This window comes from Chelmon rostratus, chromosome 14 (genome assembly GCF_017976325.1).
Source record: "Chelmon rostratus isolate fCheRos1 chromosome 14, fCheRos1.pri, whole genome shotgun sequence".
NCBI classification, from domain to species: Eukaryota; Metazoa; Chordata; class Actinopteri; order Chaetodontiformes; family Chaetodontidae; genus Chelmon; species Chelmon rostratus.
The window spans coordinates 271,853-284,959 of record NC_055671.1 but is presented as its reverse complement, the minus strand read 5'-3'; the positions used below and the strand labels follow the sequence as shown (position 1 = coordinate 284,959).

At 38.9% G+C, this 13,107-nt stretch overlaps 1 protein-coding gene across 1 annotated transcript; it reads left to right on the top strand.

Annotated features, from left to right (window-relative positions):
- Positions 1-1,459: 1,459 nt before the first annotated feature.
- On the top strand, positions 1,460-12,325 carry tiprl (TIP41, TOR signaling pathway regulator-like (S. cerevisiae)). The gene is made up of 8 exons (XM_041952257.1): positions 1,460-1,624; positions 3,248-3,375; positions 5,178-5,357; positions 6,129-6,228; positions 6,373-6,504; positions 6,973-7,068; positions 7,189-7,251; positions 11,708-12,325. The coding sequence occupies exons 2-8, from the start codon at positions 3,251-3,253 to the stop codon at positions 11,837-11,839; spliced, it is 828 nt and encodes a 275-aa protein (XP_041808191.1). The 5' UTR covers positions 1,460-1,624; positions 3,248-3,250; the 3' UTR covers positions 11,840-12,325.
- The last annotated feature ends 782 nt before the right edge of the window (positions 12,326-13,107 follow it).

The window sequence follows — 13,107 nt, the reverse complement described above, 5'->3', positions numbered from 1 at the left end:
CAATATAGTAATGTGTCCGAGACCTCATTTTCTTTTTCTTTATTTCTTTAAAGCTTTCAATATGATAGAAAATCTTTTTATTTTCAAGGCATTGCTTTTGTAGAAAATTTCAGGAATATAATTGAATACTTGTGTCATGGCACTAATAGCTCAATATGTTGATCAGGTGATACTGCTCCTCATTTTTCAATTAACAGAGTTTTAAAACAAGGCTGGCAATTTCACCATGTCTCTTTGTATTTGCAGCGGAATTGTTAGAAAAGATTTAAATATTGTGCAGTTTCATATCTTTGAGAACCAAATAGCAGTGAATCATCTGACAGACTCAATAAAAAAAAAAAAATCAGGTTATAGCTTTATTTTCACAAGCAACTGGTGTGCATTCCAGCTTGAAAAAAGGGGAATTACTAGCTATATGTGACTGCAACCTTGTGGCATCATATGGTATCATCATTAAAGCTTTGGTCAAATACTTGTGCTTGTTTGAAAGGAGGTTGAATTTAGTAAACATCTGAATATATGGAACAAAATAGATTAATACAAATTGTGATTAGACACATTGTTAAACAGGCATCTTTCTCTTTATTGGTCAGATTCATATAAGAAAAGATGTAAAGTCTATCAAGGTGCATTAATCCTTCTTATTCTCTTTCCATATCTAACAAAGCGATAAAGGCAAGTTAAACTCTGACTACATTTGGAAAAAATCTCATTATTTAAAAAAGAAACCATGGGAGATTATTGAGAAGGTGTTGATGAAACTTTAAATCAAATGGTCAGGATCCTTCCAAGTAAATAACAACAGCTTTTGTGTTTCCAGGAAAGTTTTAAGAAACATTGGAGGTGTTGATTTTCTTTTGCGCTGACTTTTTTGTTCAAAAGTTACCTGCAAAAATATCCACAATTTATTCACAAGTACTGGTATAATGGAAATTAATTAATTCCACACTGTATAACGTTCCCATCTGGAATTAAAATATTTGGTCTGTCATCCACTTATTAGATTAGTCTGGCAACATTTTACCCTTTGGTTGGTACACAGTTACAGCCTGATTTGACTACTGTTAGAATCCATATTAAGGTAAGAATCGTGAAGCTGACTGGGAGAATGCCAAGAGTGTGCAAAGCTGTCATCAAAGCAAAGGTGGCTTCTTCAAAGAATCTAAAATATAACATATTCCACCCATATGTGTTCATTCATAGTTTTGATGTCTTCACTATGATTTTACAATGTAGTAAGTAATAAAAATAAAGAAAAAACATTGAGTGGGAAGGTGTGTCCACACTTTTGACTGGTAGTGTAAGTGTGTGCGCGCGCACGCGTGTGTGTGTGTCTACATAATGTACAATTTGTTGTGAATAAAGTTTGGGAGAAAAAAAAGACCAAGAGAATTCGAATAGCTCCTTTCATAGCTGACACTTGGACACTTCCGGGTCATTTCACTCAACCGTCCTCAGCCTCAACAAAAAAAGATTATTCGACTGTAACCAACGTCTGCTGGGCAACTGACTGATGAACAAGTAGCGGAACCACAGCGTGAGCGTATTAAACTTTTACCGGACTGTGTTTAGCGGCGCACTCAAGTAGCTTCCATGACCGGTAGCATTTGACAACAATACTAAGGTAAACGGATGTTTTTTTTTCTGTTAAAATTCGTTTTGAACACACAGTTGGACTGACTGACAGTTTTTCTGGTCATGGACGGCTGTCTTTTATGTTCAAGCATTATCCAGTCTGTCAGAAGAAATGTGGTAAAACGAAGCCGAAAGCAGTTAATTCTTTTGTTCCGATTGTACATTAGAGGAACAAATGGCGAAAGACCACTATAACTGTCATCGTCAATGCAGCTATTTTTTCCACACAGTAGAATGAAGGACATTTCGACTTGCTTTTGATAGTTATTTTTTGTGAAAATAATATATCAATACAACAAAGCAAGTGTCATCCAAAGCCAACATTTGAATGGGTCTATTTGAAAAATGGTTCTATGGGTAAAGAACTAGCAGTATATATAACTAATTCTTTCGAGAGGTTTGAATAGAGTTAAGAATAATGAATGTTGGGTTTAACTAACCAGCTAATGTGAATATGACAAATGTATTACTGATCTTGTGAATTTAAGAATTAATTGGATTAAGTAGATTTAAATGATGCAATTGAAATTCGTGGATCAGTGAAATGACTTTTGAAATGAAGTTGTTTTTTTAAAGATTAAAAAAAACATGACTTCTGTGTTTATTCAGCCTCCATGAAGACAGTTACAAATGAAGCAATGAAGAGCAAGATAAATCCCAACCAATATTTGACACACTCCTTCAATATCAGAGTAGTTCAAAAGTGGCTTGAGTAACAAATGGAGTTGGATTGGGCAGAAATAGATGACGCATGTGAAGGTGTATTAGTATGTGAACATGTGTGTTGATACATCCGTGTGTGTGTGCATGGACAGCAGCTGGCAGCAACTCTGGCAGGTCCCAAGCATCTGGTGTCAGGTGGCTGGATCACTTTTTTTTTTTTTTTTTTTTAAATTGCCAGTCATTTTTATTCTCAGTTTAGATTTTTTGTCTGTTAGAATGTGTTATTAATAGACCTGCATTTTGGCCACCCTCAGACCCTTGGGAGGTTGCTGGCCTTTCACTGGCTCAGAACTGCTGAACCTTTATTTTTTACAGGCCCTGTACAGTTAGACAAACAAAAACGTGCTGGTGAAAATAAGGAATGTCAACATGCAGCTAATGCAAGCTCACCAGGGAATCCCTGTTTTGTTTCAACATGATGGTCCCCTGTGCATAAAGCGAGCTTCATAGAGACATGGTTTTCCCAATTTGGTGTGGAGAAACTTGACTGACCGGCACAGATCTCTGACCTCAACTCTGTCCAACTCAGTCAGCTCAGTTTTTCCTTACAACAGTTGCAAAGTAGCCAACAGTGATGTCTACAGTGAGCCCCTTATTTTCTCAAAGTTAAGCGTATCTTTGCATGAAGAAATAGAAAAATAATGAGAACAATGACAAAACTTTCACTTGTAACAGTTTTTTTTTTGTAATACAGCACAAAATTAAAAATTCTGACAATATATTTAAACCCATCTTGATTGTCAAATCTGGCTGCACCTTTTGGAAACTCATATTTAATTGAGGAGCCAAACATCACCAGTGAAAGGGATGTGACATACCATCCGAATGCCCTTACTTGAGGGTCTGTCAATCCAATCTGTTTGAAAAGTCTGCTGATTATCTCTTGCAGTTGATGTTTGCTTCTCTGTCCACGATGATGTCACATGGGTTCAAGAGCAGTAAGCAGGACTTCACCTTTGGACCATGGAAGGTGACTGCTGCCAAAGATCACATCATGAAATCCAAAGACATTGAGCGGTGAGATGTTTCTCTTACAGTCGATGGCAGACATGCATTTGTCTTCTAATTGTCTATAAAAATGATATACTGATCTATAGTTATGCAGCCAAAAAAATAAAAACTACGGTACTGGGTCTTTGTCCTGCATGGGTCCAGGTTTGCAAATCTGTATCCCACTACACCAACTGTACAAAGCTTAGTACTGGTCTTGTGTCGAATTCTGTTTCCCTGAGTGGGTTGACATCAAGCATTGTCAGCCATGCTACTTTAAAAAAACAGCAACACCCAAGTGAAAAAATATATACTTAAGCGTACTTAAATAGTATATTTAAATATTGCAAAGTATGTTTCCAGTACATTTATATGAATGTGTATTTTACATAGATTGAAAGCATACTTTTAATAAATATACTACAGTAAGTTAATTTAAACACAAGATACTTGTGCTCAAAAAGAGGATTCATTCTCAGTGAAGAACCTTGGAGCTCTAATCTGCCTCTGTACATGCCAAAGAGCAGTGATTCCTAACAAGTCTCTGGGGGTCATCAGGTGGAAACCTCCCTTCAACAGTGTTTCGCCTACTTAGTCCCACTACACCTCCAGGAGGCTAGGCGGTGAACTCCGCTAAAATTTTTTTTAGTAAAATTTAAGTTCAATATGTAAAGTGCATTCAGTGGACCTCTGCTCCACTGAACCAAGGTGATCCAGCACCAGCCAGCCTCATCGGCAGCGTAGCCAACCGGCTAAGCCTGCTCCAGCACCAACCAGGCCTCAGCGGCAGCTTAGCCATCCAGCTATCTGTAAAATCAATTTTTTTAAAACTTAAGTCCAATATTTAAAGTGCATTTTTAATTATTATATGCTATCATGACATACTCAAATGTCATTATTACTGCTAATAAGTATATATCTATTTGCCATTCAGTGGAACACGTACAGATACACAAATGCATGTACATACAAGGCCTACTTCATACATGAACTTATTTCACACTTCTGTCACAACAAAAGATAATGCTAGTAAGTGTCACATGTCTAAATCTTGTTTTATTATCATCTTAGGATCAAACATCCAGAACGCTGTATCATGCTGTCAATGACAGGAAAAATAGGAAGTGACCTGATTTTCCAAGGATCAAACAATAAGAGGTGCCAAATATTTCAAGGACAGGCAGGCATTAATGTGCACTGAATGCATAATATATCTGAGGACATATATGTACAATACATCCTGTTAAGCCTTAGTTTTAAAGTACAGTATTGGTGAAGCTCAAGAAGTGTGTAAAAATACACTAGTAGCCTCATTTAAGGATTATTAAGTTCTGCTTAAAGTGTACTGGGAATGCTCAAGCAATATATAAATATACTAATGTAGATGTACTTGTAATTCATTAGTAGTACATTTCATGTACATTATAAGTGCAATATATTTAAGCATATATTTAGCAATATATTAAGCCATCATCCACTTATGAGAATGTCAGGGGTTCGATCCCTGGCCCTTGCAGCCTACATGTCGAAGTACCCTTGGTCAGGATACTAAAATTGCTGCATCATCAGGGTGTGGGTACGTGTGGTTGCTGTTAATAATGTACAGGTGGTACTTAGCTACCACTGTGAATGCTGACTCGTATTGCAAAAGTGCTTTGAGTGGGCAATAAGACTAGAAAAGCACTATATATATAGTCCATTTACCATTTTGAAAATGCTTAAGAAGTATGTAAAAAATACATTTCTGAACAAACTAATTTCCCAAGCTATATTAATGAGACTTTACAAAAATGAAGTTGAGCAAAGCTGTTTGCTGTTTGCCTTTCCAGGTTAGCAGAGGAGATGAGCATGCCTTCCCTTCCAGAGATGCTATTTGGGGACAATGCCTTGCGCATCCAGCACACAGATGGCTACGGCATTGAATTCAATGCCATTGACGCCCTTAAGAGAGTCAACAACATGGAGGATGCTGTCAAGGTGGCCTGTGCTCAGGAATGGCAGGAGAGCAGGCAAGATGAGCATCACAATGTGTTACCAAAAGCAGTGGCTGGAGGGTTGTCTGATACACAAAATCTTAAACAGGTGTGGCCAAACAGTCAAACAGAGCTAAAGAAAGAGCCATGCTACTTTAAAGAAACAAACAAATACCCTGGCAGATGCACACGAACTCTAAATGTCAGTAAGATACAATGACAGCACTCAGTGTTCATTGCTATTTACCTTACACTTTGCCTTTGCTTTAGACAAAGTGGAATTTCTGGCACTCTTTACATTCCACAATCCTTTTGGATTTTGCTGGGGATACACTGGCTTGTATTTCACTGTGGCCACAAGGATCAACTCATGTGTGTCAGTGAAGACTGATCAATGATTTGATTTCATGTCCCTGCAATCAAGAAAGAGAGAAGAAATGGTACAAAATACCATGCAAACAAGTTTTGGTTTATTTTTATACCAGTATGTGATTGGTTCTCTGTGAGGTATGTGGTTTTGTTCCATTAATGAAAGAGATTGGCTCTCATATTATAGTAGAGATTTACAATTATGATGTGAGTGGAATGTAGCCACACACTGAAATAGTAAGAAAGAATAGCCCATGTGTGCAGGCAAACATCTGCGTGCAACTGTGGGCTAGCCACCCCCACGGTGAGACAGGGCATCACAGATATCACATAGAGGGGCACTGGTTTGTAAAAAAAAAAAACTAAAACAGTTGATTTCCAGAAACATAAAGAATGTCACCTACTTAATTTACATGAATCTCTGTCACATCCTTCCAGAGTGGATTCTGAACACTCCAAAGAGGTGGTGAGACCCTATGACTGGACATACACCACAGACTACAGAGGTACTCTGATAGGAGAAGGTATGCAGATAAAGGTGGGTAAAATTCAGGAATGGAATGGAACACAGTATAAAAACCTTTGTTAACTGGACTGTTTAAGTCTCCGAAATGAGTTTGATTTTGTGTGTTTGAACAGCTCTACTTCCACCTGTGTTTCTTTTCAACTTGTTCATCTGAAGGTGACTAAGACAGCAGAACGTATCGATATGGAGAAGTTGAAAGCTCGGGAACAAATCATGTTCTTTGATGAGGTGCTGTTGTTTGAAGATGAGCTGCATGACCACGGAGTCTCAATGATCAGTGTCAAAATTGTGAGTGCTGTGTTCATTTAAACAAGCTGATACTATTGATTCAAATGAGAGGAAGTTCCACTGAGCTTTTCAGTCGCAGTCTGTGTGTAATCAGTGACTAATTTGCGGAGGCAGTAGCCTCAGCTGCCAATCTTCATTCATTCAGAAAAGATTGATTTTGAGCCCAGCCCTCTTTTGCTGGAACTGCACTCACACAGTTACACACATTCTCACTTCGAAGCTGCCCAAAATGCAGTCAGCTCTCGGAACTACCCCACAGGTGCATTCTGGGAATGAGTGAGAGCTCAGCAGGCAGAGTTCAATGGTAGAGTTGTCTGAGGGCTCCAAGCTCAAAAAGTAAATGATAATGTAGTGCATCCTATCTGGCTCAAAACTTGCTTTTTGGATTTCTGTAATATACTGTGTCATTATATAATGTTGCATGCAATAGTTTGAACAAGTGTGTTGTATGTCTTGTTGATAATGTAGAGGGTGATGCCCACCAGTTTCTTCTTGTTGCTGCGTTTCTTCTTACGAGTGGACGGAGTGCTGATTAGAATAAATGACACACGGCTGTATCATGAGGCAAGTTGGTTTCCTCCAGACAGGGCAAAGTGCAGAGCTGTTGTAATACAGAAAGTCACAGAATTTAAATGTTAATCCACACTGACTACGAACTAATTGTTATGCTGTTTTTTATTCCAGGCTGGAAAGAAGTACATGCTACGAGAGTTCAGCACAAGGGAAAGCAAAATAGCAGAACTTAAGGTGAGCTATGACATAACAAGCAGTGATATCAAGCTACACAGATACAGAGTAGAAATGTAAGAGCTCTGATCAGGACTAAACAGAATTTATGCTTTTTTGACAAACCCCACCTATTTTGCATATTTAGTTTTTGGACCTAAAGTTCATGTATGTCTAGTGCTACATCCTGTTTCAGTTTCCTCAACAAATCCAGGTAATATTCTAAAATATGGCCACTAAACTTTCATCAATAATTGGCAGTAAATAAGTGGTAATAAACTGTTCTGCTTAATATTGAATGCTGGTTCAACTTGCCACCTCATTGCTCTGTCTTTGTCCACTTCTGCTCTTCCCTTTGCTTCTCTCTTCTTTCATGGTCTTTCTCCTCCTCTAAGCACATATCTTCTACATGAAAATATGTACCAATTGTCCTATTGTAGCCAATTTTCCAAAGAAGAAACCCAAGATAAATTATTTTTGCTCTGTCGCGATTAACTCCTCCTACTTGAGCTGTTGAAACATTGCCTGGGTAATATATCTAATTGCGCATGCATCATTGCGCTTGGCCATACACAAACACTGAAAATAGCCATACATGAAAACCGAAAAGCACACAGCACGCACACTGCGCACACAACACGCACAGTGCGCACACAACACGCACACAGTCCACACAACACGCACACAGCATACACAACATGCACAGTGCGCACACAACACGCACACAGTCCACACAACACGCACACAGTCCACACAACACGCACACAGCGCACACAACACGCACACAGTCCACACAACACGCACACAGCGCACACAACACGCACACAGCGCACACAACGCACATAGCGCGCACAACACGCACACAGCGCACACAACACGCACACAGCGCACACAACACGCACACAGTCCACACAGCGCACACAGCGCACACAACACGCACACAGCGCACAAAACACGCACACAGCGCACACAACACCCACACAGTCCACACAACACGCACACAGCGCACACAACACAACTCACACAACACATTTGAAAAGATATCTCGTGTCTCTGTTAATTTCCCTCAGAGTTAATGTGCTAATCTGAGGATAAAATAAATTATATTAGCCACAAAAGCTAACAAATCACAATTAAAACTTTAAAAAGTATTTTTTTTTTTTTGGATTGAGTCTGTAAATTAACTGGAGTGCTGCCTATATCTCCTTTAACCAAATGAACCAAATTTTTGTTCACTTTTGGTATGAATGATCAGTTGGCTTTGATTCATAAAAGTGGTTCTGAAGTGGATTATTTTTATGCAGAATGCTGAATTGACTGCTAGATAAATCCTTGTAATGTATGTTTGTACAAAAACTTCCATGTGAAATACATTTGCATTCTCCAAAACACTGAAATTCAGGTACAACTTGGTGAACTTCAAAATCTAGTTCAGTATGTAAGTATGAGCAGTTAGTCTGTCTTTAGTCTAACTGAAGTGGGACTGAATAATTTCTTAAGAAAACAAAACATGTATAGATTGGGATAGTTTGGAGCACAGATCAAGCCCATGCTTGTCCTAGAAATCTGTAGAAAAACGTAATGATCAAAACTGAAATAATTATACTTCATAACAAAGTTGGCTAAGTAAATGACAAAAGGGAGATTTTCTGCATATTGCTGTTTAGATTTGGGTGGTACTGTATAAATTGAGTGATTAACTGATCGTCATGCTATTTATGCAACTGTACATCCACCTGTGACTATGTATTACCATTTAGAAGTAGGTTTAATGTATGAAAACACTTTTACACAGTGTGACTCTTGTCCATATTTGCCTTCCCTTTTGACTTTGACTGTATATATAAAGTGCTTTTCTAGCCTGACAACCACTCAGAGCGCTTTTACAACACAAGCCTGCATTCACCCATTCACACAACAGTAGCTCGGCCATACACACACATCGATCCACAGCATCAGGAGCAATCAGTAAGATACTTCGATATGTAGACTACCGAGGCCAGGGATCGAACCACCGACTTTCTGATAGTTGGACGATTGCTTTACCTCCTGAGCCCCTAATGGACTGGCGGGAAAGGAATGAATGGATTTAACATGTTTGATAACACTAAGATTCATGATATCTTTGTATTTTTGCCCCTTAAATCCACTTCTAAGTGCTTTACAAAGGCAACTGGACGTGGTTGAGGTACCAGAAGACATTTTGCCTGTCATTCAAGAGGCTTACTCAGTTCTAACTGTATGGTAGGAAGTCCCAGGCGTTTATCCTCTAGCAGTATTGTTCACACCTTGGGAATCATTCGGGTCACATGTGAGTCTTTGACCCACCTGGCCATCCTGTGAGTCTTTAGGGTCACGTGAGTCATGGTGTGGAAGAGTGTTAAGCCACCTGGGGAGGGATCTCAGTACAGCATTGTAAGTGGCTTATAAGTGGTGTCATAGACCACCTCCTCTGTTCAGTGATGATCATTTCAGTTTAATGAAGATTAAAGCTTCTTTCACTTTCAAACTGTCAGTCTTCTCTATCCAAAATGTGTGCAAAATGTATTGTCCTTAAGATGTAGGTGGACCGCTGAGTCTCGACCCAAGATGTTGGCTCTCCTGTGTTGTGCCATGTGCTTGTGAAGCAGCATTGGACTGCTCTGCTTGTGCCTGGGTGTTTTGTCCTTGGGATGGACAAGCTTCTGCCTCTGAGTGTTTCTGGGCTTGAAGTGCACAGGAATGAGGTGTTTGTTACACATGATACTTCTGCAATGTACATGATAACAGTATTGTTCTGTTTATTGTCCTTTTCTCCTCTATATGTTCTGTGTCTTTTTGTGGTCTTGATGTGTTTCTGCTCCTTGTCCTTGCCTTCCGTCCTTGTGGGCAGGTTCTGAGACTGATGGTGTAGGATTCTGATTTCTCCCAGTTTATGCTTCAGTGGGTGGTGAGAATCAAAGAGCAAATTCTGATCAGTGTGTGTTGGTTATCTCTATGCTTCGATGTTGAGTCATCTTCAATGAGCACTGCAATCCAAAAAGGCCAGACTGTTTCCCTTAACACCCTATTGAGCGAACTTAATGTTGCTGTCCAGTGCATTGAGGTGATCCATGAAAGCTTTCACTTCCTGTCTTCTAATCTTCTGAACCAATAGCTGGAGGGCAATTGCTGCAAAGGAGATCAGGGCTCTGCTTTCTACTTCTTCCACAAAGAGATTGGCCACTATTGGAGAAACCAGTGATCCCTTGGCACAGCCATGCTTTGTACTGGAAATAGGTGGTTGTCAGGCAGAGATCTAGCACGGTACATATGTGGTCTGGAGTGAGGTTGGTTTTGTTGGAGAAAGTGCTGTCCTGTAGCAGCCGTTTCCTCACAGTCTTTACTGCTTCCAGGGAGGGAATACGTGTGAAGAGACATTGTTAGATACCATGGTCTGATCTGAGTCTAGTTTCATATTTCCAACCTTGTTGCCAAAATCGTGGGTGTTTTTTAATGTGGTGTGAAATTTTGCTGACCAGTGGAACTAGGATGACGGTGAGAAGTTTGGCAATGTAGGTAACTGAGTTGATGCTACTGATTATGGGCCTTTCTTTGTGTACCTTGGGGAGTCCTGCAAGATGATAAATGCCTGGGACTCCCTACCGGTCAGTTAGAACTAAAGAAACCTCTTGGATGAGAGGCAAACCTTCTTCTGGAACCTTAAACAAGTTCAGTTGCCTTTGAAAAGCACTTCATGATCTGGATGAATGAGAATCTTCACAAATATATTAAATTCACTTGTTCTATTCTGTTTTCTGATCTTTTGAGAGCTTTGAGGTTACGTGGATGTTGCTTTAGATTTATCGGTGTCATTATATTGAGTGATTTTGTGTCTTTCTAATCCTTTTAACTGTATTTTCTGATTGGTGCATGCTTTTAGTAAGTTCATGATGGTCATCAATCAAACACATTTCTATAGTCTTTTATTTGAATGATTGAGGCAGCTCCTATTTTTATATATATAGAAGTGTTGGGATGCTGTCCATATACCTGATGAAGGTCGGACAAGCTGAAATGTTGTACTCAAATAAATATTTCAGCAGTAAGCGAGACAGTGTGCATTCTTTTCAAGTTGCACCTTCCACCAATGCACCTGTCACACATTTCAATGTGCAGATTTTCTTCCAAACAATGTTTTGGATTTGAAAAACAATCCCAAAATTACCATATGCGTATGTACTTATAAACATTCTATATTCATTCAAACTTACATAGAAATGGAAATATAATTGTGATTTGCATGAATTCCACCTATGTTACAGTATTTGTCCAAACACTGTCACATATCAGTGACAACAATGACAATAATTATAAATTGAAATTAAACCTTTGTTCATCACCAGATTTTATGTAAAGCATTTATTAGCAGAATGTGCATTAAAACCCCTGATTATTATAAGTTAAGTCTCCTATGATGTACTGTATTGTTTAACACAGGTGTTCGTCTCTTATTCAGAATGTTCCTGCTGCACTGTACACTGATCCAAATGAGATCGCTCAGCACTTAACCCTGAAGCTGACAGAGTGTGAGAAGCTGGAGCTTCCTGAGATGCAGCCTCAGACAGCTGTTAATGAAGTCCTTCAGTGACCAGTATACGCCATGTAGACCAGATCCACATATACATGTTGCATGATGAAAACTGGGTATAACAGTCTTAAACCACATTCTTAATCTTACAGCAACATAAACCCAGATTTCCCCTACAAATATCTATACAGGATTAGTTTTTATATGTGACCACTATGATGTGTTCTTAAAACTGCAACCTGACTTTAGACAGATCCAGTATGTTCACAGTGCAGCTTGATGCTCTGTAATATCTTAGAAACGTTAACCCCAGGTAAATACTATGGTCCAGTTTCTGGCTTTGTTCATATTAGAACTGCCTTTGTTTTATGATACAGTTTTCACTGTCAAGTCGACTGTATTTTCTGAAGTCAATGTGATTAAGAATTGCTGTAAATATGTCTACTGTATTTTCTATGGTGACTAACTGACGGTGAAAATTTTGTTTCCATTTGCAAGTCAAACACATGTGAATATGTCTACCACATGGCTAAATAAATTTGTGCAAATATAGATGGCTTCCTTTCCCTGTGCTGGATTATAATATATACTTTTTTTTTTAATTTTTTTAGAGGATGTTCATGTTGTACTTAAACCAGGCATGTCCAAACTATTCCATAAACGGCCATGTGGCTGCAGGTTTTGTTAGTTTGGACATGCCTGACTTAAACTGTGCAAAACACTGCCAGAAACAGTTTCTACCTATAATAATATTTTAAATTAATCCAATATTCAAGCCAAATCAAATTGCATCCAAGCTAAATGTTGATATGCAAATCAACTTGTGCAGGGTGGAGATCAAGATTCTTTCATTTTAGAGTTTAATGACAAACTCCTCCACAACAGGCCCTACAAATACCCATCGAGGGCATCAGAGAAGAATCATTCAGAAACGGCCAGGTTACAGCAGGATGAGCATCCACTAACCCGATAAACTGTCAATCACCTATGTACATGGTTGCCATTTAAATTTAATTTGAAAAAAACTTTCAGCAGGTGGTGGTATTCACTCAAAACAGAAATTTAGGGGCCTTTTATATAATTTGGAATTGTTGAAGCATGTTATCTTATTTTGAAGGAAGGAGGTGTTGACAGCATTAATGTTGGTTTGGCCAACTCGGGAGCAACATAATACCCCAGCAAAACCAGCAACACTCGTACAGCGAGGCGATTTGGGTGTTCGATTAAGGAAAATGTTAGCGGACAGCTAAATTACGTCACAATAATTAGATGGTCAGAATCAGATACCTTGTTGAAAGTGAAATGCTGTGAACACCCCTGCATTATAT

Bases quoted from the DNA above. Each gene is read 5' to 3' on its own strand.
- tiprl (XM_041952257.1), top strand. From the start codon at position 3,251: ATGTTTGCTTCTCTGTCCACGATGATGTCACATGGGTTCAAGAGCAGT. The intron at 6,229-6,372 runs GTGGGTAAAATT...GTTCATCTGAAG, and splicing joins GAGAAGGTATGCAGATAAAG to GTGACTAAGACAGCAGAACG. The intron at 6,505-6,972 runs GTGAGTGCTGTG...TTGATAATGTAG, and splicing joins CAATGATCAGTGTCAAAATT to AGGGTGATGCCCACCAGTTT.